This window comes from Emys orbicularis, chromosome 5 (genome assembly GCF_028017835.1).
Source record: "Emys orbicularis isolate rEmyOrb1 chromosome 5, rEmyOrb1.hap1, whole genome shotgun sequence".
Taxonomy (NCBI): Eukaryota; Metazoa; Chordata; order Testudines; family Emydidae; genus Emys; species Emys orbicularis.
The window spans coordinates 43,202,300-43,228,521 of NC_088687.1; the positions used below are offsets into that span (position 1 = coordinate 43,202,300).

At 40.8% G+C, this 26,222-nt stretch overlaps 1 protein-coding gene across 1 annotated transcript in view; it reads left to right on the forward strand.

Moving 5' to 3' along the window:
- The window catches only part of BLTP1 (bridge-like lipid transfer protein family member 1), a 242,134-nt gene that overhangs the window by 107,939 nt on the left and 107,973 nt on the right, over positions 1–26,222 (forward strand). The window contains exons 21-34 of the mRNA XM_065404647.1: positions 236–463; positions 1,151–1,288; positions 2,076–2,078; positions 5,982–6,158; positions 7,337–7,465; positions 11,939–12,058; positions 13,950–14,230; positions 16,931–17,181; positions 17,684–17,942; positions 18,421–19,264; positions 21,750–21,820; positions 23,026–23,199; positions 23,510–23,630; positions 25,771–25,917. Of these exons, the coding sequence (XP_065260719.1) occupies positions 236–463; positions 1,151–1,288; positions 2,076–2,078; positions 5,982–6,158; positions 7,337–7,465; positions 11,939–12,058; positions 13,950–14,230; positions 16,931–17,181; positions 17,684–17,942; positions 18,421–19,264; positions 21,750–21,820; positions 23,026–23,199; positions 23,510–23,630; positions 25,771–25,917 (2,943 nt within the window). The remainder of the gene's footprint in view (positions 1–235; positions 464–1,150; positions 1,289–2,075; positions 2,079–5,981; positions 6,159–7,336; positions 7,466–11,938; positions 12,059–13,949; positions 14,231–16,930; positions 17,182–17,683; positions 17,943–18,420; positions 19,265–21,749; positions 21,821–23,025; positions 23,200–23,509; positions 23,631–25,770; positions 25,918–26,222) is intronic.

A 26,222-nucleotide genomic window follows, 5' to 3' on the forward strand; every position in this document is an offset into this window, starting at 1 on the left:
AGTGCTTAACTTTGCTCACTGGAGTGATCCTACTGAAATTAGTGGGGCTGCTGTTATGAGCAAAGTTACACCTGGGCTTCAGTGTTTTGTAGAATTAAAGCCTTAGTGCTTATAAGGGGGGGTGGGGGAGAGGGGTAGGACTAGGATATAGGATAAGCACTGATTTGTGTTACATGATACTGCTAATGAGACAGTTCACCTTCTTTAATGATGACGGCAATAATTCACTTCCCAGGAAAATTACTTTGGAGAAGATGACATGTACACAGATTTTGAAGAAGTCATTTCAAGCCCTGTCCTATCAATGTCAACATCTTCAAGCTCTGGGTGGACAGCAGTTGGATTGGAGAATGACAAAAAGGGAACTGAGAGTTCAGCCAAACCAGTTCATCCCCTAACCTTGCGCCCTTGGGACATTACTGTACTCGTTAATGTGTACAAAGTGCATGGACGGCTACCAGTGGTAAGCTCTTGGGAACCTTGGTCATCATGTGAAACCAAGTACTTATTAATTCCTTTAAAATATTTTATGAAGTATAGTAAAAGTGATATGCATTTAAAAATTATAGGCTATACTGCAGTATGTGTGAATCCAAGTGCTTTATGAAACTCTTAAGTTCTATCCTATCTTTGGTGGGTTTTGGGTCAAATTACGCATATTTTTTCCATAATATAATATGTAAATGAATGCAGAAATTTGATACTTGATGGATTTCGCTGATTGAGTCAGAATTAGATAATTCTTGTGTGTAAATCCATTTTGTATTTAATGAAGAGTAACTATTGTTCCATCTAGTTGATAGTCATTATTTTTCATCAGCCATAATGATTACTCTCTAAATCAACAGGGCATCTCACTAATCCTGCAATCTGATCTGTGCAGGCAGACCTTTATGGAGCCCTGTTAATTTTAATGGGACCCTGGGAGTGTGTGTGTGTGTGTGTGTGTGTGTGTGTGTGTAAGGGTTCACCTGCACAAAGTAGAGAAGCCTATGTAAATTAATATTAAATGGAGTTTAAAGTAGTAGACTTTTTCATCAAGCACTGTAGGAAAACTGTCACATTCTGCAGAGGTTTTTCATAATCTGACAATCTCAGTGGTTTTGTGTATCCGCAATGTCTCACAACAGGATATGTTGATTAATTTTAGCACGGCAGCACGGATGGTCCTGAATGCCCTACTGCTTTCTTGGAAAGATTGTGTTTTGAGATGAAAAAAGGATTTAGGGAGACCATGCTTCAACTTGTACTATCCCCACTGAATTTATTCTTGAATGACAGCTATCAGGTAATATGAGTATTCTTTTGTGTTGGAGGAATGCTGATTTTTACCGTGAAACTAAAACTGAATCATGTTTTGATTGAATCCTCTCTAACACACACAGATGTTTCAAGGCATTTAAGAAAACTATATAGTAGTAATTCTGCTTGTTTTGCATTCTGTATTTATCACTGTTCAGCCTTCATTTTTAGTTCATGCACAAGAGAAAAGGATCTTTGTCCTGTTAACGTTGCCTTAAAATTGTGTAGAAGGGATGCTGTAGGTATCTGGAATTTGGGCTTGCATCTGAGCCTGGGATCAGCTAGTTCCACCTCCCTCGTGAGCAATGGAGGACTCGCAACTGAATCATTTGATTGGCCAGCTTGACCGATTGGCTGGAGGAACATGCTCCAGACATGCCCTTAAGCCCAGCAGCAGCATTTGGCCGACAGTTGGCCAATGCTTATGCTTGCAATTGTGATTGTTTCTGTACCTGCCTTGCTTCCTTGCTCAGTTCCTGGTTTCTAACTCTGACTTTGACCATTGGCTCTGACTCATGAGTCCTGACTCCAGCTCTGACCACTAGGCATGACTACCCATGCCCCAGTCTGTGACAGTTTGAGCAGCTTAAAATAAAAAGGGGTAGCTTCCTTTTCTATGATGGATCCTACAAAAGCTAACATCCCCTTGTTGGGCTTGGTAAATGCCCTGCAGAATTGCCAAAGCTAGATTAGGGCCCTGCAAGTGCAAAACACTGCTTTTCAGAGTCAAGCCCTGCCTCAGGTCCATGGAAACTGAAGGTTTGTTTACTAAGCAAGTTCAATCAGGGCTATGGAAAGTTCCCTGGCTTTCTGAACCAATGTTGGCTCCTGTTCCTATATGCCTCCAAATTTACCCCTTGGACTGGTCCAGGTTGGGGCTCATCATTAGTTGCTGACCAGTAGGTGCTGGCCTGAGCCTTTCCATTGCTGGAGAAATCTAGCCCCCCGCTGCACCAACTTGAGAATTTTGTGTGAGCCCTTGCAGCTTGGACATAGCCCAACCCCATCTCTCTGATTCAGAGAAAGATCAACACCAGTCATTGGGTCTATTCCTCTACTGTGGAGGTCCAGAATACTTTGCCTTGAATTGTCCAGCGTAAGGTTGATCTGCTTGTTGGTCAAGAAAACGCCAGGTTCCAGCCCGATATAGGGGTCTGGGCAGGGCTTGAAATTCACCCCTCGCTTCTGTCCATGGCACCTATTTGTCCTCGGGTAGCTTGATGGCATCTAATCACCACCCAACACACCTTAGGCTCCTGTTCTGTCTACAACATCCCCTGATGATAGAGGTCAGTTGGGAAGCACTGGTGGACTCTGGTACCTCCAGTAATTTTATGGCCATAGAATTTTCCCTAAAACATAAGATCCTGACACAACGTAAGGTGATCCCTGATATAATAGAAGCCATCGGTGGTTCTCTCCTATCCTCAGGCCCAGTCTCACAAGAAACCTCACCTTGGAGGTCACTGCCCTTCAGCGTCATTATGAGTCCCTCTCAGTTTGGTTTGGTCCAGTCCATTCCCCACACTTGCTGTTCATCCTCTGCATCATGTGGCTTGTTATTCATGATCCCCACATCCTTTCGGGTTCAAGCAAAGTCAATTTTAATTTCTTGTGCTGCCAGCAATCCTGCTTTCCTGCTGGCAGCCAAGTTTGAGGTTAGAGCTTCTCCCTAGTGCAACTCCAAGCAAGTCCACTCCCCTCCTTCCCGAAGAATTTGGAACAGGGGCACTCAGCTTTCCCTACTGGCCCCAACAGCCTCCCTGGCAGCCTTGGCGATACCAGCCAAATACCAGGACTTCAGACATTTTTGAAAAGAAGAAAGCTGATATCCTGCTCCTGCATTGGCAGCATGATTGTCCTATAGACCTCCAGCCCAGAGATGAGGTGCTCTGAAACTATTTCCAAGAGAACCATAAGTGGCATAAAACAGGCTCTGCTGGATGATGGCTTGTGTGAAATTATTATAAGTGAACTCTGAGTATGATAATAAGGGAACCCAATCATCCTGATGATAATTTAAAAAGCAATGGAGATATTGCTCCAAGATCTGGGTAACCCATTCCATCTGCCCATTGGTCAGAGGGTGATAAGCCAATGAGATAAGGGATTCCATGCCAAGGAGCTTGAAGAATGGACACCAAAAATGGGAAATAAATTGTGGACTTGGATCTGATATATCAATAGGCAAACCCATGATATCTGACAACATTTTCCAAGAAGAGACTAGCTGTTTCTTGGGCAGTTGGGTGGCATAGGAAGGAATGAAAAGCACTATCTTGGTTAGAAGATCAACCACAACCAATGTCATTATGCAGCCATGACAGTGGGCTATGAAGTCCAGTAACACATTAGACCAGGGTTTTGGCAGAATGGGTGAGGACTGGAAGACATTGAGTGGATTGGAGAGTGCAATCTTGGTCCAGGAGTGCTCAAGTCCTACAATGGCAGGAAAAGGATTAAGTAAGATATACCCAGATACTCCTAGTTTGTCTGAGAAGGTCATGCGAGACAGTATCAAAAGCCTTACTATACACATCTTCTGCTTCCCTCCTATCCACAAGGCTTGTTATGTGAAAGAAAACTATTAGGTTGGTTTGACGTGATTTATTCTTGACAAAGCCATGCTGACTATTACTTATCTTATTATCTTCTAGGTGTTCACAAATTGATTGCTTAATTATTTGCTCCATTATCTTTCTGGGTACTGAAGTTAAGCTGACTCATCTGTAATTCCTTGGGTTGTCTTTATTTCCCTTTTTATAGATTGGCACTCTATTTACCATTTCTGGTCCTCTGGAATCTCTCCAGTCTTCCATGACTTTTTGAAGATAATCACTAATGGCTCAGATATCTCCTCAGACAGCTCCTTGAGTATTCTAGGATGTATTTCCTTAGGCCCTGGTGACTTGAAGACATCTAATTTGTCTAAGTGATTTTTAACTTGTTCTTTCCCTATTTTAGCCTCTGATCCTACCTCATTTTCACTGGCATTCACTATGATAGATGTCCAGTTGGTACTAGCTTTTTTGGTGAAAACTGAAACAAAAAAGACATTTAGCACTTCTGCCACTCCACATTTTCTATTATTGTTTTCTCCCCCCAATGAGTAATGGGCCTACTTTGTCCTTGGGGTCTTCCTCTTGCTTCTAATGTATTTGTAGAATGTTTTTTTGTTACCCTTTGTCTCTAGCTAGTTTAATCACGTTTTGTGCCTTGGCCTTTCTAATTTCGTTCCTATATGCTTGTGTTATTTGTTTCACACAGTAATAACAATAATGATGCTTTAAGGTAAAACTTATAACTGGGGTGCACTGCATCTTTGGGGGAAGAGGATCTGGAATTTCTGTGGATAACCAGAATCAGGGGCTGGAAATCACAGGGGAACACTTCAAAGGAACTCAGAGACTGAGATGCATCTATTTCAGTGGTTCTTAACCAATTTACCGTTGTAGGCCGCGTCCAATATTACCTGTATAGCCCTGAGGCTGTCACATGGGCCGCATCTCTGTCTTGATTGGCTGCAGGTTGAGAACCACTGATCTATTGTTAACCTGCAAGGCAAAGACAGGGCTGGCATAGCTCAGAGGAGAGTGCTTGAGTGGCTGTAAGGCTGGCGGTGTCAGGGATCTGACACCCAGCTAGGCATAGGGAAGACTCCCTCACTCTGGAGGTGGAGTAACAGAGTGACTAACAGTCCTGGGTGTCCCAAAAGCCGTTAGGCCGAACTAGCTGAAAATTGAACCGAGTGCCTTAATTGGCATCAGAGCGTAGTGTCAACATCAGCTTCAACTTGGGAGTGTTCTGACTTTCCCTGTGTCAGCTATTTGGCTGGAACATAAATATATCCATTGGCACTGAGATTGATAATGCCCTGTTATTTGGGGGGCTGATACTTAAACAAGACCATTGCTTTCCCAAAATATTATATAAAGCCTATAAGGAATTGTTGGTTTCAAGTGGTTTAATCAACATGTTGATTATATCAATTTTATTTTATTTTCACCCACTTTATTCTAATTTGGTTTGTTTATATGTATTTTAAGGTTTTGCTTAGTTATTTAATTCAGTAATTAAATAGTAGTCAAGTAAGTAAAATATATAATATTGGAAACCGGTGTGGCTTCGAGGTTTTTTTCCTGGTGCAGAACCTGAGAAGTCCCCAGTGTAAATAAAGATGGCAACTGGCCCACCTAGCATTGCTGTATAGTCCTCTTGTATCTGGTGCCCAAACAGGAACCACTGCTGCTTTTTGAGGAAAAGTCAACTTATGTATTATCCATTAACCATTTATGTATTAACCCACCATAAGCAACGTGGGTTCTAAAACTTTGGATGGTCTGAGGTGGAGAATGTGAGCCATTTAACATAAAGGATAACCGGTTTCCCAAAACGAATCTACACTCACACTTGTTTTGTCTTTTATTTATCTGTTTAAGATTTGCAAATTATTGTATGGCCCATTGCACATGACATGATATAAACTCTTACTTATTTTACTTCCACATGTTAGATGAAGTTCTATTTTATTATTTTTTGTTTTTCATTGTATAGACAACAGTGGGATTTTATAGGTCAGGATTAATGTCAAAAAAGTATCTTTCGATAATTAAAAAATACAAAGCCCTGTGTAGTCATTCTTTGAGAATAGTAGTCTTTAATTTACTTCTCCTCAACAGCGACCCTCTGTGGATGAACTACTTAGAGAGGGCCATATCAGCCTGTCAGGTCTGCAGCTACGAGCTCATGCTATGTTTTCAGCAGAAGGTCTGCCTGTGGGAAGTGATACTTTAGAATATGCATGGCTGATCGATGTGCAGGCTGGCTGCCTTACAGCTAAGGTTACAGCACCACAGGTATGTTCTAGAAATGCTAGGTAACATATTTAGTACAAGGCTTTATCTATGTATACACATTCCTTTGTTGCAAAGCTAATATAATGTGGTCTTTTTTTGAAGGGGACAAGTGTACATAGGCTCAGTCCAGCTGAGATTCATTTGTGGCTAAAGTAACTTGAAATTAAAGACTTTGAAAATTCAGTTTGAAACACCAAACTAGAGAGGGAGAATCTCCATGTAAAATCTAGGATTGAAGTATGGTATGTGCGAAGGTAGAAAGACAACTGAGCATACAGACTAACCCTGCTTGAAATTTCAAGTGTAGGAGCCATCTGTCTTAATGTCCTGAAATTGTCCTGATTTGTACCTAATATTCTTGCAAGTAAATACTGTTATTTATATTAAAAGGATATCCATAACCATAATATTTAAATGCACTTTAGATGGCATGCAACATTTCCTGCAAATAGGAGCATGTATATTGTTACTTTGTGTAGCACTGAACAAGCATTAATGACAGGAGACAGGAAAAGGTAGGAAGTAGACTAAATGCCAGGGAATTGCAGTTAATTAAAATCTTATTTAAAAAAGGGTGCATTTTACATCATGCTGTGAAAGAGGCCAGGTTCACACTACATCTCATGATAATACATTTCAGAGATGTGGGTCCTCTGCCTACTTCCAAACTCTCTGGGATAGACAGCTAAAGTGTCCCATTTTGATGAGTTGTTGTATGAGAGGCAGTTTGATATCACTGGAACCTAGGGTATTTGGAGTAGTATGCTAAAGTACATTAGGAACCCTTATTGTACCACCAGCAGCACCTATATGGATTAATGCATAACATATTAGTAAACTTTAAAAATCACATCTCTGCTGAGTGCATTACCCCACCATGTAGACAAGACGCAGGATGAACTATAAGTTTTGAAAAATGAGCATTCAATTACATAAAAACAAAGATGTTTCCCTAAAGGGGGTTCATTGCTTTAGAAGTGGCTAAAATAGATTAGTTTCAAATAGAGATGAGTTTTGATTTTTGACAGTACACTTTGCCATTCATGAAAGAAAAACTGCAGAAATAAAGCTCCTGATGATTTTTTCTTGCTCAAGCTTTGCTAATGTTCTTTCTCTGAATTCTGATAGTTTATTTTGAATACTTACTGTATTGTGATCCTGTTGCTGTTTGCTTACAGCTTGCATGTCTGCTGGAATGGGGACAGATGTTTGTGTTTCATGTAATGTGTCGAGAGTTTGAACTGGAAAGGCCAAAATCTGTAATAATGTGTCAGCATGGAATTGATCGTCGGTTTTGTGAATCTAAGGTAAAACTTCATCAATTTCGAGCCTGCAAGTTGGTATATTTACAGTAGTATATTGCAATAGTATTTGAATATAACTTTAAAGTATCCGAAAGTAGAACAAAGCTATAAATGTGGTTTGGAGCATGTAGATATTTTAGTTAAAGAAGCATAATTATTTCCTTTAGCAAATTATGGCTAAGTGACGATCCACATGGAATCCCTTCTAGGTGCATACGCACCCCAGGTGCATAAGATCAGATTCTTTTGGCAGCAGTATCTGTTGTGGCCATTTCTGCACCCTAGATGTCCTCATTCATCTCCACCCCAGGGCTTAAAGGGAGGGGCGGGCTCAACCATCTCTCAATTCCTTCTTACCGCCCATGACAGCAAGATGGAACACCTTTAGCATCCCCCTAATTTGCTGTGCACTGTGTAGTGATTAGTTAGTTTTATTGTCGTCTGTTGGCAACACACACAAACATATAAATTCCTTATTTTACTCAGGTTCTCATTTTCAGGCTATTACACCCCAATCTCTGCCCCCCTTGTAGAGGGACTCCAGCAAAATGGCAGAAGCAAAATCTCTTGGGTTTAAATCTTGCCCTAGTGTGAAGCTTCAGGGACACCTGATGAGCACTCTAGGTAGCTGTTTTTTCTAGGAGAGTGTATTAGTACCATATGTCACTCCTACTCTAAGTGGACTCAAAAATTAGAAAAGCCCATCTAAAATTGTTCCTCCTGGAGTACTCCTGTGCATGTCTCCTTGGACTCCAAAAAGAAGACTGCATTTAGACTTCAGTCTTCTAGTCTGTTGTTCTCTTCATGAGTGCTTCGGTGAGTAGAGATTTTACCTTGAGATTTCTGGTTATATTGACCAAGAGGCCTCAGTCATTTGTCCCTATTCTGGCTTTGAACTCTCATAGGGTAGGAAGGAGCACCTATCCAGAGTACAGCCAAGACATAGGTCATCCTCTTTCATGCCTACTGATTCAGGGCACAAGTCTCCTAAATCTGAGTCATCTTGCATTCAACAAAGACAGACAGTGGCCTAAGAAGGGCCCCTCTGGTACCTTGGTACTAATTAAAAGAATGCTGATGGTACCCACTAAATGTGTGGACGGCAATCTTTCAGTACTGAACTTTCAGCACTCAGTGCCTTGGTACCTGGCACTTCTGTACAGGGAACCGTGAAATCATGTTCCTTGGTGCCCAATGCATCAGTACGTAGTGTGGTGGTAATGAGGGCATGTATGGTACTTGAGTGATTTATCTCTGGGCCCCATTTTGGAATCTCCTTTCCTTGAGAGCTTCAGTATGGTGATAACTAGGCCACCAGGTACTGAGCTGTCGGTAGAGTGGTAGAGGCACCTCTGTTACCAATTTCACCCTCTGCCCAGTTAGGGAGGACACAACAGATCCAGAGCATTCCTCACAGAATGGCCACTCCTTTTCTTAACTCCATCAGGGCATAGTAGTTACTCCTCTTGTACACATTCTCCTTGGGTAGTGCAGTGGGCATCAGGAAAAGACTCGGCAGAGGAATGTGTAAAGGACAACAGGAAATTTCCTAGGTCACATAGGAAACATCCTTCCTAGTACTCTCCTGATTTATCCCTCCCCCACCCCATATCCTTATCAGCCCTGGCTCTACTGGGAGGTGCAGCTGTGTTCACGTAAGCCTGCATCTTTGTCTCCTTCTAATTTTACATCCACCCTCCCCCCCAAGAGGCCATATAAACCAGCATAGCGAGGTCAGTTAGTGCAGCATCGGATCCTAGAAAGCAGGATAACGAAAGTAATGTGAAAGAACAACTTATCTTGGCTGTAATCTCCTCTTCTCTCAATGAGTAGGAGTGTTAGATTCCAGGTCAATGAGAGATTATCTTTCATGAGAAATATTCCAAACAATAGTGGACTTCATCAACTAACAAAAAAAAAACCCCATCAAACTCACCCCAAAACATCCCTAAGGGCATGCCTCAGACTTCTGGGGCGTATGGCTTCATACACCTGTCTGATGGAGTTTGCCAGTCTTTGTCTACACTTCCTGCAAGGGTGGTTGAGATTCATGTATCCACTCAGCAGACACCCGGTGGACATGTTGGTTCTGATCCCATATGAAGTCCTCTCCTCATTAAGCTGGTGGAAAGACCCCAGTTCAAGTGTTCAAGGGAGTAGTTTTTTCTGCACCTTTGCCAAGACAGTGGTGATGAATCCCTCTACCCAGGGAAGAGGGGCTGACCTAAATCAACTTTAAACTCAGGGCATATGGGCCCCTCAGGAAGCTCATCCTGAAACTCGGAGCCATCCACCTGGCATGCAATGCATTCCTACCACGACTCCAGATATCCAGTATCCAAGTGCTGACAGACCACACCACAGTTATGCCTTATGTCAACAGACAAAGGGGAGTAAGATAATCTCTGGTCAGGAGGACGTGGTACTCTGGACTTGGTGTATTCTGAATCAAATCACACTAATGGCACTGCACCTTCTCAGCCTACAGAACACCTTGGCAGATCAACTCAGTAGGCGGCTCTCAGACAACTGTGAGTGGTCTGGTTTGTCAAAGACTCAGTCCTGCAGAACATCTTTTGCAAGCTGGGATTCCTTGAAATAGGCCTGATTGCCACAGACCTCAACAAGAAGTCTCTGAAGTCTTGCCCCAGAGGGAGTTGGAGTCTAGGCTCGCTAACAGATGCTTTTTTCATTCCTTGGTCATTGGGACTTATCTGCCATTGTGCTGATCCCCAGGATATATTAGGGGTTCTGAGGAAACTGAGGCAAACATAGGACTGATGATTGAACAGGCAGTTCTGGTATTCAGATCTGATGATCCTCTCATCACCGTATCAGCCTGGACCAACATATTCTCCCATGGGTCAGATCCTACACCTGAATGGAGCTTTGGTACATCTGACTGCCCGGATGCTGGCTGACTGACGTCCACCGAAAGAAGCTGTGCAGCTGAGATTCACGTGATACTGCAAAGCAGGAAAGCCTGACTTAAAAAGCTAAATGGAAGAGATTTTCAATTTGGGCATCTCAGCACTAGCGGTCTCCCTTGACATCGCCCATTTTAGCAGTATTGGACTATTTGCTAGCTCTGAAACAGCTCCATAGGGGTCTGTCTAGCAGCAGTATCTGTACATCACCTCCAGTCCAGAGCCACACAGTATTTTCCCACCCTTTAAATTCCTTAAAGGCCTTATTCATATTTTACCCCCATTTCAGAAACCCCCCCTCCCTTTTGAGACCTCAACATAGTAATAAGCAGCGTGGATGGGTCCCTCTTTTAACCCCTTTGTAACTTGTCTCCTTTACCACTTACCTATGAATACTGCTTTATTTTAGTGGACATTATGTCAGCTCAAAGGGTAGAGGAGATGCAGGCCCGCATGGTGAGTCCCCCTTATAGAATGTTTTGTAAGGACAGGATAGCTCTCCGGCCTCATCCCAAGTTCCTTCCCGAAAGTGTTTCATAATTCTATTTGAACCAATTTTTTCAGGTCCCAGTTTCTTGCCTAAGCCTCATTCAAACCCAGGGGAAGCTGAATACACTTGATGTATTAAGGCATTGACATATAACTTAACAAGACGAAAACATTGAGGAACACACCTAGACTGTTTGTAGCCTTTGCTGATAGGCTTAAGGGTCAGGAAATATCCTCTCAGCGATTATCTAAGAGGGTCTTTGAAAATATAAGGACATGTTATAAATTAGCCAGATTATATCCACCTAATCATATTAGAACTGATTCTGTTTCAAAAATGTCCCTATTTCTGAAACTTGTAGGGCACCTGTGTGGAGCTCTGTTCACACCTTTACAAGACACTACTCTTTGGTATAAGCTTCCACGTCCTACGCACGGTTTGATAGGGCTGTCCTGCAGTCATTCTTTAATTAGGACAACTCCTGCCTACTTCCAAGCAACCCAACAATTGGTTGTTACTCACCAAGAGAGGAATCCATGTGGACTATCAGTTGAAAGAATGGTTACTTACCCCACAGTAAGGGCAGGAGGTCAGACTTAGATGATCATGATGGTCCCTTCTGGCTTTAAAGTCTATGACTCTAACTTGGAGATATGTTGTCCACATAGATTCCATGGTCTGTCCTCCTCCCCTGTCATTAAAAAGTCTTACATTAGAATTCTGCATTGGTGAAGGAACTGAGGGATGGATGGTCCTGCTCCACCCTTTATTCTCTCAGGTGAAGGGGGTACAAGGACATCTAAGGTGCAGGCAGGGCCCCACGGGCACTGCTAGTCCAAAGAATCCAATTTCATGTGCACGGGGTGCATTCGCACCAAGAGTGGAATCCCATGTGGACAACACATCTCAAAGAATCCGTTACCGTAGGGCAAGTAATCATTCTTTTTTGCCTAATTTGTCCTCTGTTAAGTAGAAAATTGAAGTATGATAAGGAAAAACTGTTAATATGAAATTAAAACTCTAACAAAATTGAGTGCTTTGTTTAAATATCTCCTCTAGATGAACTGTGTTCCTGGGCCATGTCCAACATCTGATGATTTAAAGTACACTATGACACGCCTTGCAGTAGACGGAGCAGATCTGTATATTGTAGAGCATGGCTGTGCCACCAATATAAAGGTAACAATATTTTCTCCCTCCTTTCTGTGATAATTGCGATATTATTTTTCTTTTTCTCTCTGCCAAATGAGGAAGCACTTTCTATATTTCTAAATAACTGAATTTATTGTCTGGAATGTTTGTTCTGCAGTAGTGCTTATTCTGAAAATTAGATGATTAAAATATATTTTAAAATTTGGTATTTCATAAAAAAATAGTCGTTGGAGGCTTGAAACTTTTAACCTGCCTAAGTCCCAGTTTCAAAGGTGACTTTTTCGGCTCCGAAGTCACTTAGGCAATTTTGAAAGTTTTACCATAAGTCCATTTCCAGTGTCCCATAAGAAGTTTGTGCCAGAGCTGGCAACATAACGCAGACTTCTAATGTAATAGACCATGGGTCAAATTTTCAAAAGTATTTTAGTCCTATTTTCAATCTTTTTTCCAATTTCCCACTAAATCTTCCCTCTCCCCCAAAATATGTGAAGAATAAAATATTCCCCTCTTAAAAATTGAAAAGTGTGATTTTTGAAAGTTGGTATCAGATTTTTGGAGTAGCCATATTCTGGAGGAAATTTATTTTTATTTTCTCCGTTTGAGAGTTTGAAAATTGGGGTTTGAACGTGTACAGTAAGTGTTGTAACTAATGTTGTTAACCTGAGCATCTAAAGAAAGATTGGCGAGCATCTGCAGCCAAATTCGCTTTGCACTGGCCTGGGTCTGATGCAGGAGTTAGGTGCTTATAGGATACAAAGCAAAGGCTTCAGCATTTCTGTGCATTTCTGCAGAACTGCTAGACTTATGCCTAGTCAAAGAAATAGTGTAAGATTATGTAAAGACTGTATTGTAATACATAGATTCAAGGTGGCAGAGTTGAGGTTCTGCATTTGAGCACTCAGCGTGACAGTTCTTGAGGTACCCGGCCTCCAGTGAGAGAGAGACTTGCGTGTGCTTAACAGAGTGTCAGCTCCATGATGCCTTCAGTCTGTTAACCCAAAGGAGATTGTTTGGGTGGCTATGTCAGCCCTTATTTGGCTTTGCAAGTTAAAAATAGGTGTACCTGAGTCCATTGAAACATTCCCCAGTCCAGCCCCTTCTACGCACGCTGAACACTCTCAGAAATACCAGGTCTGCTGCCCGCAAGGAGACAGTGTACGCATCAGCTTACTTGATTCAACTCAGGATCAACACTTAAAACACACGAGATATATATTTATAGTGAAAACAATAATAAGTTTATCATCAAAGATGGAGATTTAAGAGATGGTGAGTAAGGATAATAGGAACAGGTTACATGTCAGCATTTCTCCAACTGGGGATACTAATCCAAAGAGGGGTTGCAAGCCTCTTGTAGGAGGGATCACTGTATTGCCATCCTTACTTCTGCACAGCCTTCAGTACTGGGTGGTCGGAAAGCGGCAGCTGCTGGCTGGGAGCCCAGCTCTGAAGACAGCGCCGCCGCCAGCAGCAGCGCAGAAGTAAGGGTGGCATGGTATGGGAGGGGTCATCACTTTTTTTTGGGGGGGTCATCACAGCCTGATATATTTCCAAAGATGTCCCAGCAAAAAAAGTTTGAGAACTGCTGTTTTAGGTTATACTTAGGAAATTCATAACACTTCTAACCTTCGGACATGACTCATAACATTCATTAGAAGGGTACATTTTATCATCCTTTTACAAATGGAGAACCTGAGGTAGAGAGTTTTAGTGATCCGTCCAAGGCCACAAAGAATATTTATTTCACGTGTGTGGCTAAATGTAGTTCCTGACCAGTAGGCCAGCCTTGTGTCTTTCTTTAAATATACAGAGTTGTATCTTTCTGGGACTGCATTACGGGGTCCTGCAATTAGTTTAAATGACTCCTTTGTGGTTGAATCTTTAACTATTCAGATATTCTTTTTTAATTTATTTTCAGATGGGTGCTGTACGTATTGCAAACTGTAACCTCCACAACCAGTTTGTTGGAGAGGGTATAAGTGCTGCTATCCAAGACTTTCAGCTGAGACAGTATGTTGAGCAGGTGAATAACTGCAGAGTTGGTCTTCAACCTGCAATACTGCGGAGGGCGTACTGGCTGGAAGCTGGGTCTGTCAATTTGGGACTCATCACTGCTGATATTGCTTTAGCTGGGGATCATCATTCTAAACATGAAGTGCAGAGACATTTCTTAGAAACACATGATAACAGAATTAAGAGGTAAGTGAAATTATTGGAGGAGGTGAGGTCACCATATTTCATGTCTTTTTAGTTGATACATTTATTTGTTCATGAGGGTGTATTTTTAAGTGCTGACTCTTATACATTTGCTTAAAAATTAGATTGTACTCACTTTATAAGTAGGTAGATTGCTGAGAACCACCTATGTATGTAAGGTGCTCAGAGGAGATTAAGGATTTGGTTGCCAACTTCTTGGATAACAGAGACCTGAATGATTTTTGTATTTTTGGCAATATGTAGAGCAGTGATGTCAAAATAAAGAGATGCAAATCAGTTTTTAATTGTTGGCCTAAGCTACAAAGCTAGGATCATATACTGCCTTCAGTCCACACTGGATCTCCCACTGATAACAGCATAGATTTATACAAAAATTAATGTAAAATATGGCCTGAGGAAATAACTAAACTTTCTTTTAGTAATCTGCCATACAGCATCAATGAGTGAGAGAGGAAAAATTATGCAAGTCACTTTTATGACCACTCCTATTTTTGCCCTTTGTTTAGCCAGTTTTGTTTTCAGTTATTAGATGTTTGTGTGCAGTCACAGACCTACTTTATACATAGTTACTTTTAAAAAATCTGTTTCTCGAAGTGTCACAACTAAGCTTTCGAGTTAACATTTTATTTGGATGAATGAGGGCAGCTGACAAATCCTGTGAACTTGTTTCACATTATCAAAGACCATGCTACATTAGGCCGTATTTTTGAACTTTTTCATAACACTAAGGGCTACAAATTATTATTTTTTAAATGAAAGCATAGATTGTGGAGAATCTGAACCAGTCATGAAGGCTAGCTAGATACAACCAGCAACCCAAGTATTTAACATCACTAATTCAGAGAATTGGAGTAGAAAGCATTCTGAAACTAGAAAAGTGGCAAAATCGGCTGAATTCAGTAATAATAAAATTAATTAAAAACCAAACTGTTACGTGTTTGTTAAAACAAATGAGGATAACTCATTAGGAGGTGATAAAAAAAGAAATTTGTGGTGATCATGGTGTATAAATGGAAAAAGAATCAACAGTGCAATGAGGTTGCTGAAGAGGCTGGGGCAGATCTTCAGCTGATGTAAATTATCATAGCTCCATTAACTTCAGTAGAGTTATGACATTTTACATCAGATGAGGCTCTGCCCTGCCACTGCCATATTTGACTAAAGGTGTAAACGTAAATACAAAGGTAATTACTTTTCTCTTGTCTGAACTGGTTACGCCTTAACTAGGCTGCATTGTTCAGTGTTGGGTACCCACATTTCAGAGAAGACATACAAATTAGAGTTCAATGACAAGTGATAGATAAACTTCGAATAATAAAATCTGTTATTTGAGGAAAGGTTTGGAACTGAGTGTATTTAGTCTGAAGAAAAGTCCTTGAGGAGAGCCAGAACTTTATACTGTATAAAGAGTATATATTATCTCCTTAGGCATATAGGACTGAGCAAGAAATTATGGAAATATACTGCAGTAGGGAAAATTTAGGATAACATTAAGGAAAAGCTGAAACTGGGGGGGAAGATGGATTGCTGGAATTGCCACCAGTTAAGATGTTGAAATCTAGAATATCTAGAAATTAATTTTAGGAATTGTCAAGGTTCCTTCCCCACTCTGAACTCTAGGGTACAGATGTGGGGACCTGCGTGAGAACCTCTAAGCTTAACTACCAACTTAGATCTGGTTTTGCTGCCACCACCCAAATTATTTATGAGTTATTTGGGAAACTCTGTCTACCTCCCTCCCCCCCCCCCCCCCCGAATATCTCCCTCCCAAGTACTATAACCCTTCCCTGGGTAGCCTTGAGAGACTTCTCCACCAATTTCCTGGTGAACACCGATCCAAACCCTTGGATCTTAAAACAAGGAAAAATCAATCAGGTTCTTAAAAAGAAGGCTTTTAATTAAAGAAAGAAAGGTAAAAATCATCTCTGTAAAATCAGGATGGAAAATAACTTTACAGGGTAATCAGATTCAAAGAGCCCAGAGGAACCCCCTCTAGCCTTAAGTTCAAAGTTACAGCAAAAAGAGGTAAACCCTCTAGCAAAAGGAACATTTACAAGTTGAGAAAACAAAGATAAACCTAACATGCCTTGTCTAGCTGTTACTTACAAGTTTGAAATATGAGAGACTTGTTCAGAAAGATTTGGAGAGCATGGATTGATGTCTGGTCCCTCTTAGTTCCAAGAGCAAACAACCCCCAAAACAAAGAGCACAAACTCCCTTATTGGTCCTTTGGGTCAGGTGTCAGCCAGGTTACCTGAGCTTCTTAACCCTTTACAGGTAAAAGGATTTTGGAGTCTCTGGCCAGGAGGGATTTTATAGTATTGTACACAGGAGGGCTGTTGCCCTTCCCTTTATAGTTATGACAGGAATCAATCCTGCAGTGAAGTGACTGGGACTAGTTAAACATACCCTTATGACATTTTCATGATCAGATCACGTGGTTACTATCTACAAGTAATATAAAAATACAGCTTCCAAAATGGCCCCAGGAGTCCAAATTGACACAGAATGGCATCAAAACTCACCTTCCTTAATTGTATAAATAAATCCATAAAATGGGAGTTGGTATGTAAAAAAGAGAGAGACATTTTGAATCTTGGTTTCACAATGTGGGTTTAAATGTACCTAAATCTCAGTGCACTATTGCTTCTTGTTTTTGCTTTTTGTTTTCCTTTTGCATAGGTTGTGGTTTTTGTGGCCAGATGATAATGTGAAGAACAAGAGAAGCAAGAACAAGTGTGGCTGTCTTGGTGGCTGCCGATTCTTTGGTGGCACAGTAACAGGACTAGACTTCTTCAAGCTTGAAGAGATGACGCCTTCAAGCAGCTCTGCCTTTTCAAGTACAAGTGCAGAATCTGATATGTTTTATGGACAGTCTTTATTGCAGCCAGGAGAATGGATTATTACCAAGGAGATTCCCAAAATTATAGATAGTAAGAATAAAATGTGTACTACTTAGTATGCAGTTTTGTCCCACTTTCTGAGAAGTGTAGATTCTTAACTGTACAACGTACTTTCTAAAATCTTAATTGATTCTGGTAAATGAACAGTAAGTTATTACTAAATACTGTGTACGTAATTCTACTACAGGTCATACAATAGAATGTGGTCTGATAAACCTGTGAAAGTGGAGAGTATGTACTAAAACACAATGGGTGCTAATCTACCCAATCTGTTGGGGGGGGGGAGGGTCGACAGTTGCTTTCTTGGTAATATGCAGTTTGAGGACTTTATAGCCACTAATTATCTAAATTGGGCATCAGTCAATGGGGGAGTCTAGTGTTTTGCCTTTTAACACTTCTAACACTTTGCCTTTTAACACTTTGAATGTTACTTTTTTAAGGGTGGGGGGGAGAAGAAACCATTGTAATTCTTAATTCTTGGTGCCACAAAATGTTCACATTTTTAATTGATTTTTATCTCTTTTGTACTTAGGTAAGACAAATGGTGTAAAAAGAAAAGATTGGGATTGCAGATCTGTGGGTATAGAAATAGAGAGAAAGGCCCAGCACCTGAGTCTGCAAGTACCATTGCGATCCCATAGCTCCTCATCATCTTCAGAGGAAAATAGCAGTTCCAGTGCTGCACTTCCCTTGCTTGCAGGTGAGAAGGAAAGCCCTTCTTCTACTACTGAAGATCACATGGGACAAAAGGAGTTCGTGTCTGGTGCAAAAAGAGAGGATGGTCATGGAAGGTTAGTACTCTGTCCAAGGTAAAAATTTATTTGTACTCTTAAGGATTAATAATGCTGAGTAAACCAATGCAAAATTCAAACACAACTGATGATTTCTAACAGTATTCCTGAAATTAATTTGCTACTTTGAATACAAAAGTTGACTCATTAATATTGGATTTTCTGATCTTGATAGAAAATCTTACATGATGACAATAGCATTTGCCTAGACGTGCCTCATTTGTGCTTTGATCGGTTTGAAGATGGCCTCAGTTTCTACAAGACCTTGATATGGCTTAGTATGCATGCTCTGTATTGTGAAAATAATTTCTTATATGAATAGATATTTTCTTTGACAATTATAATTTCCTCCTTTGTGTTGATGAAAAGTGCATAGAACTGTTTCTTTAAATGTGCATTAATAATTGTTAAGATTGTGCAATGTAAGATTTGCACCATACTAAACCGAATAAACAATCGTTCTTTTTTCTATTTCTAGTACTCCAGCAGAAGTTTCAGGAAGCAGTCCTGTGTCTCCTAACAACCAGGAAAGGTCTGTAGGACAGTCTCCCCTCAGGTCTCCTTTGAAACGGCAAGCATCTGTGTGTTCTACCCGACTTGGGAGCACCAAGAGTCTTACTGCAGCATTCTATGGTGACAAGCAGCCTGTTCCAGTTGGTGTTCAGTTCAGTAGTGATGTCTCTCGCAGTGATGAGAATGTCTTGGACTCTCCAAAGCAGAGGAGAAGCTTTGGTTCTTTTCCATACACGCCATCTGCAGATTCAAATTCATTTCACCAGTATCGCTCAATGGACTCTAGCATGTCGATGGCTGATAGTGAAGCCTATTTTTCAGCAGCTGAAGAGTTTGAGCCAATAAGCAGTGATGAAGGTCCAGGAACCTATCCAGGGAGGAAAAAGAGAAAAAAGCAAGCCCAGCAAATTGAGTATAGTAGAGGGTCAATCTATCACAGTGTAGAAGGACCTCTAACTAGTACAGTCCATGGAGAAGCCAGTCAAGATCCAAAGACTTTGCCAATCAAGACTCATGCTTCACAGGCTTCATTTGTTTCAGCAGTGGGAGGAGAAGATGAGCTTGTTGAGCACATGTATATCATGGAAGCTGAGAAGGCTGTAGAAAGTGATCAAATAACTTCCCAACAACCTATAATGACCTGCTACCAAAGTTACCTTACCCAGTTTCAGGTGGTCAACTGGTCAGTAAAGCATCCAACAAACAAAAGAACCTCAAAATCTTCCTTACATCGGCCTTTAGACCTTGATACCCCAACTAGTGAGGAAAGCTCCTCGTCTTTTGAGCATTTTTCTGTTCCAACTTTTAAGGTATGGAAAAAAAAGTGAAGAAGGAAACAAAGTGGTCTAGAAAGGCTAGAATGTGCTGTGTTAAAGAATTCCTATTAACTAGGTCAAAGGAAATTTAAAACTGTTCACTGTTGGTTACTAAGAGTTGTGATCTCTGATATTAAATCTTTAGGATTTAAGAACAGGAAGGGTTTGTGAGGTAGAGAAGAATAAGTTAGTGTTTTGTGAATGAAAAGTGTGTTTGAATTATTGAGAGCTTTGTAAACTCTCATTACTGTACTCAGAAATGCTTTTGAATAACATCCAGCAGGATGTGATTTGTAGTGCATTTTCTTACAAAATGTGCTTACAGTATACTTGATTAACTCCTCCACAAAAGCTTAACACTTCAGTTAGTTGTGGTTAACCATACTGTGTCATATAGGCTGTGAACAGCTCTACATCAAAGTAAAGTTGGGAATCAGCAGATTTAGACAACAAGGTGCTGAGATTTGGCTTTATTTCCTATTTAAGTTACTCCTGGGGGAATTCTGCACCAAAAAATTAAAAATTCTGCACAAAATAACACTAGTTTCAATTGTTTTGGTAATTTGTTTCAAAATACCTATCAGTAAGTATTTCTGTAACAATACAGACCAAAAAAAAAAAAGATTCAGGAAATGTTTTTTGACAAATAGATTCTTTACTAGGCATATTAATATAGAACTTTGAATAATTCATTTAAACTACAATACAGAAACATATTTCACCCACCCCTCAGAAGCAGTGCAAAAGCTTGGGGGAGGCAGGGGCAAAGGAGGAGCTGTGGGAGAGGAAAGGAGCCTGGGGGAGAACCTGGAGGGGTGTTGGGTGTGGGTGGGAGAAGTAAGGAACAGTTTCTTTTGGGCGGGGAAGGGAAGGGATTGTTATGGTGTTGGGGAGTTTCCCCCATGCAGACCTTGGCTGACCCCGAGCCTCTCCCATTCAGTCATGCACATCTGCCCTTGTCCCCGTGTGTCCCTGAACCCGCTGTCCCCATGTAGCCCTGGAGCCCCCCTCCCATTCAGCCCCTGGCTCAATGCTGTCATCCCATTTGCTCCTGAGCCTGCGCCCTAGTCTGTCCCTCCCCCAACCCTTCTGAACCCCAGTCTGTGACCCCCGCAGCAGCCCCATGTGTCCCACTCTCCCTCCTACCCTGGCTCCATGGGCAGGTTGCTGTAATTAATGCAGTTGGCTGCTAGCTGACATTGCCAGTCAGATGGCTGTTCTGGTGCCACAGCAGCATCTGGTGGGTGAAAGGCCAAACTGTAGCATTCTTGGGCAGAATCTATTTTCTGGGGGGAAAAGAATTCTGCACCAGACATGAATTGTGGGTGTGTGCAGTGGTGCAGAATTCCCTCAGGAGTCTTAAGTATTCTGTGTGACGGTATATGTTCGAAGGAGCTACTAAAATCTAAATAAGACTTTTGAATGGTACGTTAATATATGAAAACTTAGGATCCATGAGGCCAAAATGTTTGTGTTGGGGGCAGAGAATTGATTAAAAGAAAATTAAAAAAAAATATATATACACCAGGGGTTCTCAAACTGGGGGTTGGGACCCCTGAGGGGGTCGCGAGCTGTCAGCCTCCACCCCAAACCCTGCTTTGCTTCCAACGTTTATTATTATGTTAAATATATAAAGAAGTGTTTTTAATTTATAAAGGCAGTCGCACTTAGTGGCTTGCTAGGTGAAAGGGGTCACCAGTACAAAAGTTTAAGAACCATTGGACTATAGACTAGTACAGTTTAGTGAAGACTCAGAAAAGTATCTCCCAGTGCTCTGAATTAGTTTAGTAGGCTTGTTTGCATATTAGGATTCAACACAGGAAAGCAAATATCTCCCTTACAACAAAATGTTTCTGGTTTGTTTTCTTTGTGCAGCAATATTATTGGGTGCAAGTTTTCCATTGCTTTCTGATTTCAGGATAACCTAGCCTCCTTCCCCTCTTTTCAAGTAGATGCCAGTATGAAACTGAATATCAGCAACTGTACAAATGTGAAATCATGGCTCCATTGGGTTAACCCCTTTGTTTACTGAACACTATACTGTATTAAATTTGCAATTTTCATATCATATGAAAAATAATTAAAATTATTTTGTAGAAATGTAAGATGTGTAATGAACACAATGAAAGCTAATTTTAGATGTGCTTTTAGAGTCAAAGAAACACTGACTATTGTTAATCTTTCATAATTACTTTTCCTAAATAGTTGTGTAAAATTTTTCAAATAATATTTATTCATTGTATTAATTTTCATGTGAGAATTTCAGGATATTATCTTTAAATGGTTATAAAAATGCAGCTTAGTGATGGAATTCATGTACAATATGTTAAAAAAACCTAGATATATAGTTGGAGTGCCACTCTTGGGGGGGGGGGAGCAGAAAACACAATAATGGGAATCTTCTCTTGAAGTTATAGTATTCAAGGAGTATATTAGTCATTTATAAACTCAAAGAAGTAATTGTTTCGTACTGTTTTAGATTGTTAAACAGGGTCTCACAGCTAATGCTTTGCTGGACAGAGGCATGCAGCTTACAGGATCAACATCCAAGTGAGTAAAAGATTGCATTATAGCAGAGATCCCCAAACTGTGGGGTGCGCTCCCCCAGGGGGGTGAAGAGGAAAATTTGGGGGGGTGCTGCTGGGGCCTGGGCCAGCCCCTCGGGGGTGGGGAGGGAGGGAGCACCATCCAGCTCCACCCTTGCTGCTGGCCCCTGGGGCCATGGCTGCCAGCCCTGCACCTGGGTCCGTGGCTGCTGGCCCCAGCCGAGACTCTGCTCCCAGCCTTGGCCCCCTTAACCCATCCACATCCCTCCCCTCCTGGAGCCGCAGCCCCACTCCTGGCCCCAGCTTGGGGGAAACGGGGGGCATGGACAGGAGTAAGGGGGAGGGCAAGGTAAAAAGTTTGGGGACCACTACATTATAGTGTTGGTATGGCTTTAAATGAGAGGTGACTGAGTTTGTGTAATACTTCAACTGTTGCAGCTCTTGCTAGCCTTATTAAAATCAGGCTGGTATCAGCAGCATTTTTGTTATATATCTATTTTAGAATGACATATCATGTCTTATTTAAAGTCTTTTCTGTGTTGCTCGTCACCAAAATAGATGAGCACCTCACAAACATTAAAGGATTGCCCTTGTGTAGGGAAATAATATTCCCATTTTACATATTGTGAACTACGACTTGCCAAGGTACCACAGGAAGCCTGTGGCAGAACCAAAAGTAGAATTTGGCTATTGTGACTAAAACATTAGACTGGGACTCTCAAGACCATCCTTTCTGCAACATGTTATAAAAATTCCATTAATGTTGAGAATTGCCATGACAAATATTGTTTTAACACTGACTTAACCAATGTTAACGTCAGTAATACCGGGGAAGAAGAATTTCAGCGAACTGAGAGACCTGTTTTGCAATCTTTGAATTGGGGAATGCTTACTTGCATGCATAGTTCTAGCATACGTACATAGGTACTTTTCACATTTGAGGTTCTTATACATAGCCTATTAAATATGTAGTCTGTTGTGCTTACTTTGAAAAGTATCTGTGTCTTGAAGACACTCCTCATCCCCAGAGAATCTTCTGTTTAAATAAATAGAAGATTTGTTTAGTGTTGAATCTCCAACCCAAGGCTCTGATTCTTTTGGAGTAGCTGTCATACCAAACTATAGGATTAGAAAATATAATGTTAACTATAAATTTTATAATGCCTATTTTGAAAATCTAAATAATGAGTTTCTGTTTGACTTGTTTAGTACACCCTATACTCCTTTGGAAAAGAAAACAATGGATAATACAGATGATGAAACAATCACAGAGGAATGGACCCTGGATCATCCGGTCTCCCAGACTAGAACAACAGCAATAGTGGAAGTAAAAGGAACTGTAGATGTTGTTCTTACTCCTCTGGTAGCAGAAGCTTTAGACAGGTATTTTATTTTCATTTACTTTAAGATAGATGTTTAAAATTGCTAGATACTAGAAGATCAATTGCTAAAATAAAAACTTTTTGGATAGACTAGTTGTATATAGGCTTTGGGGAAAGAGCTGATTTTATATAATGCATAGAATAGCAGCTGATGTCCTGCTCTTATTCCCCCCCCGCCACCAATTTATGTAATTTCATGTCTAACAGGAGAGCTAGAAAAAATGTTATATTGTAGTGACTTGTGACCTGCTCTGACCCCTTGTTGGGAATTAATTTTTCTTTTGTGAACTGATTTTTTTTTTCTCCTATAGGTATATAGAAGCAATGGTACATTGTGCTAGCACTCAACACCCAGCAGCAATTGTGGATGATCTACATTATAAGGTCCTCAGAGAAGCTGTACAGAACAGCAAAACAACCTTTTCAGAGAATGTAAGGGTACTACAAAACTGCAGGATGTTTTGGGGGAGCAGAAGCATGTATATTTTTATTAGATTGGGTGGGATGATACACAACAAATAACATTATAAATGTCTTTATTTCAGATTAAATTTTTATCTTATCCTATAGTTAAGGATGCATGCACATTTGTTATAACCAAATGTTCTCCTTCAAGTGATTGAGTACATACATATTCCACTCCAGGTGTCTGCATGCCCAGTGCACTTGAGTCAAAGATTTTTAGCTAGCACTGTCCATTGTGGAGGTGCATGTACCCTGCATGTGCTTGTGCTGTCATTAATGGCATAAAGGATGGAGTCACCCGACTCCTCCCTTACTTCCTCCTTAGCACCTTTGGCTATGAGTTGGAACTCCGGTGTTACCTGGAGCTCTCATGGTCTTTTATTTGTTTAATATGTAGATAGTTCATAGTGTGTGTTTGCTGTTGTGTAAATAGATAGTAAGATTTTAGTGTTTACTTTTCTTGTTTCTTGAGCAGGGAATTTCTGTTGTTTTCTGGAGGTGAACTAGAGTGCCACTTTAAAATGTAAAAAATGCCCTTCCTGTTGTTGTGACCCTTAGTGATGGTCATACACGTTGCCTAATATGTTAAGGCAAAGGGCACCTAATGGACAGATGGTCATCTGCAGGTCTTTCTGGGATGCAGAAATCTCATGAGATACTTCTGAGTAGGGTGACCAGATGTCCCAATATTAGGAGCTTTGTCTTATATAGGCAATCTATTACACCCTTCCCCCATCTTAATTTTTCATGCTTGCTATCTGGTCACCCTACTCCTGAGGGAGTACCTCATGGAAAAATCCATGCATCTAATCTGGAGCTGAATGGACAAAGAACTCATCATCCCCCAGTGCTCTGGCTGGTCCTCTGGCTATCTCCTGTCCATCAAGAGACAAAAACTTGTGAAGGCACACAGGGAGCAAAGGCATCACTTTTCTTACCTGGGGCCATCTTCCAGCTCTCGGGAGGAGGAGACTGAGTCAAGACCCAAAAAGGGCTCCTCGGGCTCTCACAAGAACTCGAATCATAGGATTTTGGCTGATAAGGACTCTCCTAAGTTCTCTGGTACTGAGGTTAAAAGACCTCAAGAGTGCCACTCCCCACTAATGTCAAGTCTGGTGCCAACGTCATCAGTGCTGTAGAGATTGTACGCTCCATTGCAACTCCAGTGCTGATGGCACCAGAGCCAATGATATTGATGTCAATGCCCTAGACATCGGCATGGGTAGTACCCGTGACAGACATCTCAGCTGTGAGTACCAGCGAGCCTGCTGGATGCTGCTGTTCAGAAGAATCCAATCTTGAGCACGAGGCACATGTGCATCTACAGTGGGATCCATGGTGACAACATCTCAAGGATCCACAGTTACAGAACAGTTATTTACTCAATAGCATAGCAGAAAAATCTATATGACTGTACTATATTTGAGAAAGTGTGACTATAATTTAGTACAATACATATAAGGCTGGATCTTTGGCTGCTGTAAATTTGACATAGCTCTGCTGGTGATGGGTCAATATTCTTCCAACAGATTTTTTTAGTGGAATGTATACTGGCAATACATAATTTATCACAGTTAATGTTTTAGAATACTTCCAGAAAGTTGTGCTTTGTGATTGTGGGGTAGGGTTCTGCTGAAATGAAGCCATAAAAGCACATCTATCTTTTTATGAGAGGGGAATGGCAGAAAGGCAGGCCATCTGATACCTTACAAAATTGTCCCTACCTTCCTATCAGTCTTTTGAAACTAATTGTACAATTCTCCTCCTCCACAACTAGGAATTCTTTCTATCCTTGCTGATGATTCCTTATATTTTTAATTTACCTTGTGACCTCTCCTAAGGGTCCCCTATCAAAACAACTAATCTTTTAGATCAAAGGAACTCTTTGGAGTTCATTTTGGATCTTTAATCAGTTGAAATTTATGTGCTGAGCGGCACAACCCTTTGTAGCACACTCAGACTCGGATGATCCAGAAATCATAACACCATAGGTTGGAATCAAACCTGAGTCTATTGCACTGTAATGCCTCTGAGCCAATATTTAAAAAATATTTGGATAGGTTTCAATTAGTGTAAATTACTAACTGGTACCACATTTTTTTTTAAGTTATCTTCCAAACAGGATGTTAGAGGAACAAAAACAGAGAACCCTGCTACAGGAACAACAAACCAAGGCCAGGCACAGACTAATCTTTCACTTAAGCAAGATAATGTGAAAATTAAAGGTCTTCAGGCCAATGTTACCATACCCAAGGTAATAATTTTCTGTGCATATGTGTAGTCTCACATGACAGGAGTTCACAAGCTAGCCTTAGTATGTATTCTTTTGACCTTTTGAAAAGCTTACCTCTAGCTGTGATAAATGACTGTCATATTTTGTTGAGGATTATAAATTTTTGTCAGCCTGCTCAATCAAAGTAAAATAGTTATGCAAATTAAGTATAAAATTAAAGTTTTTAACCAGTGCAGTGCTATCTGACTGAACTTGTGTTCAAACTCTGTAAAAGGTTTAGATATGATTAGATTATTTCACCCTCTTGGATTTCATTTTTACTAGAA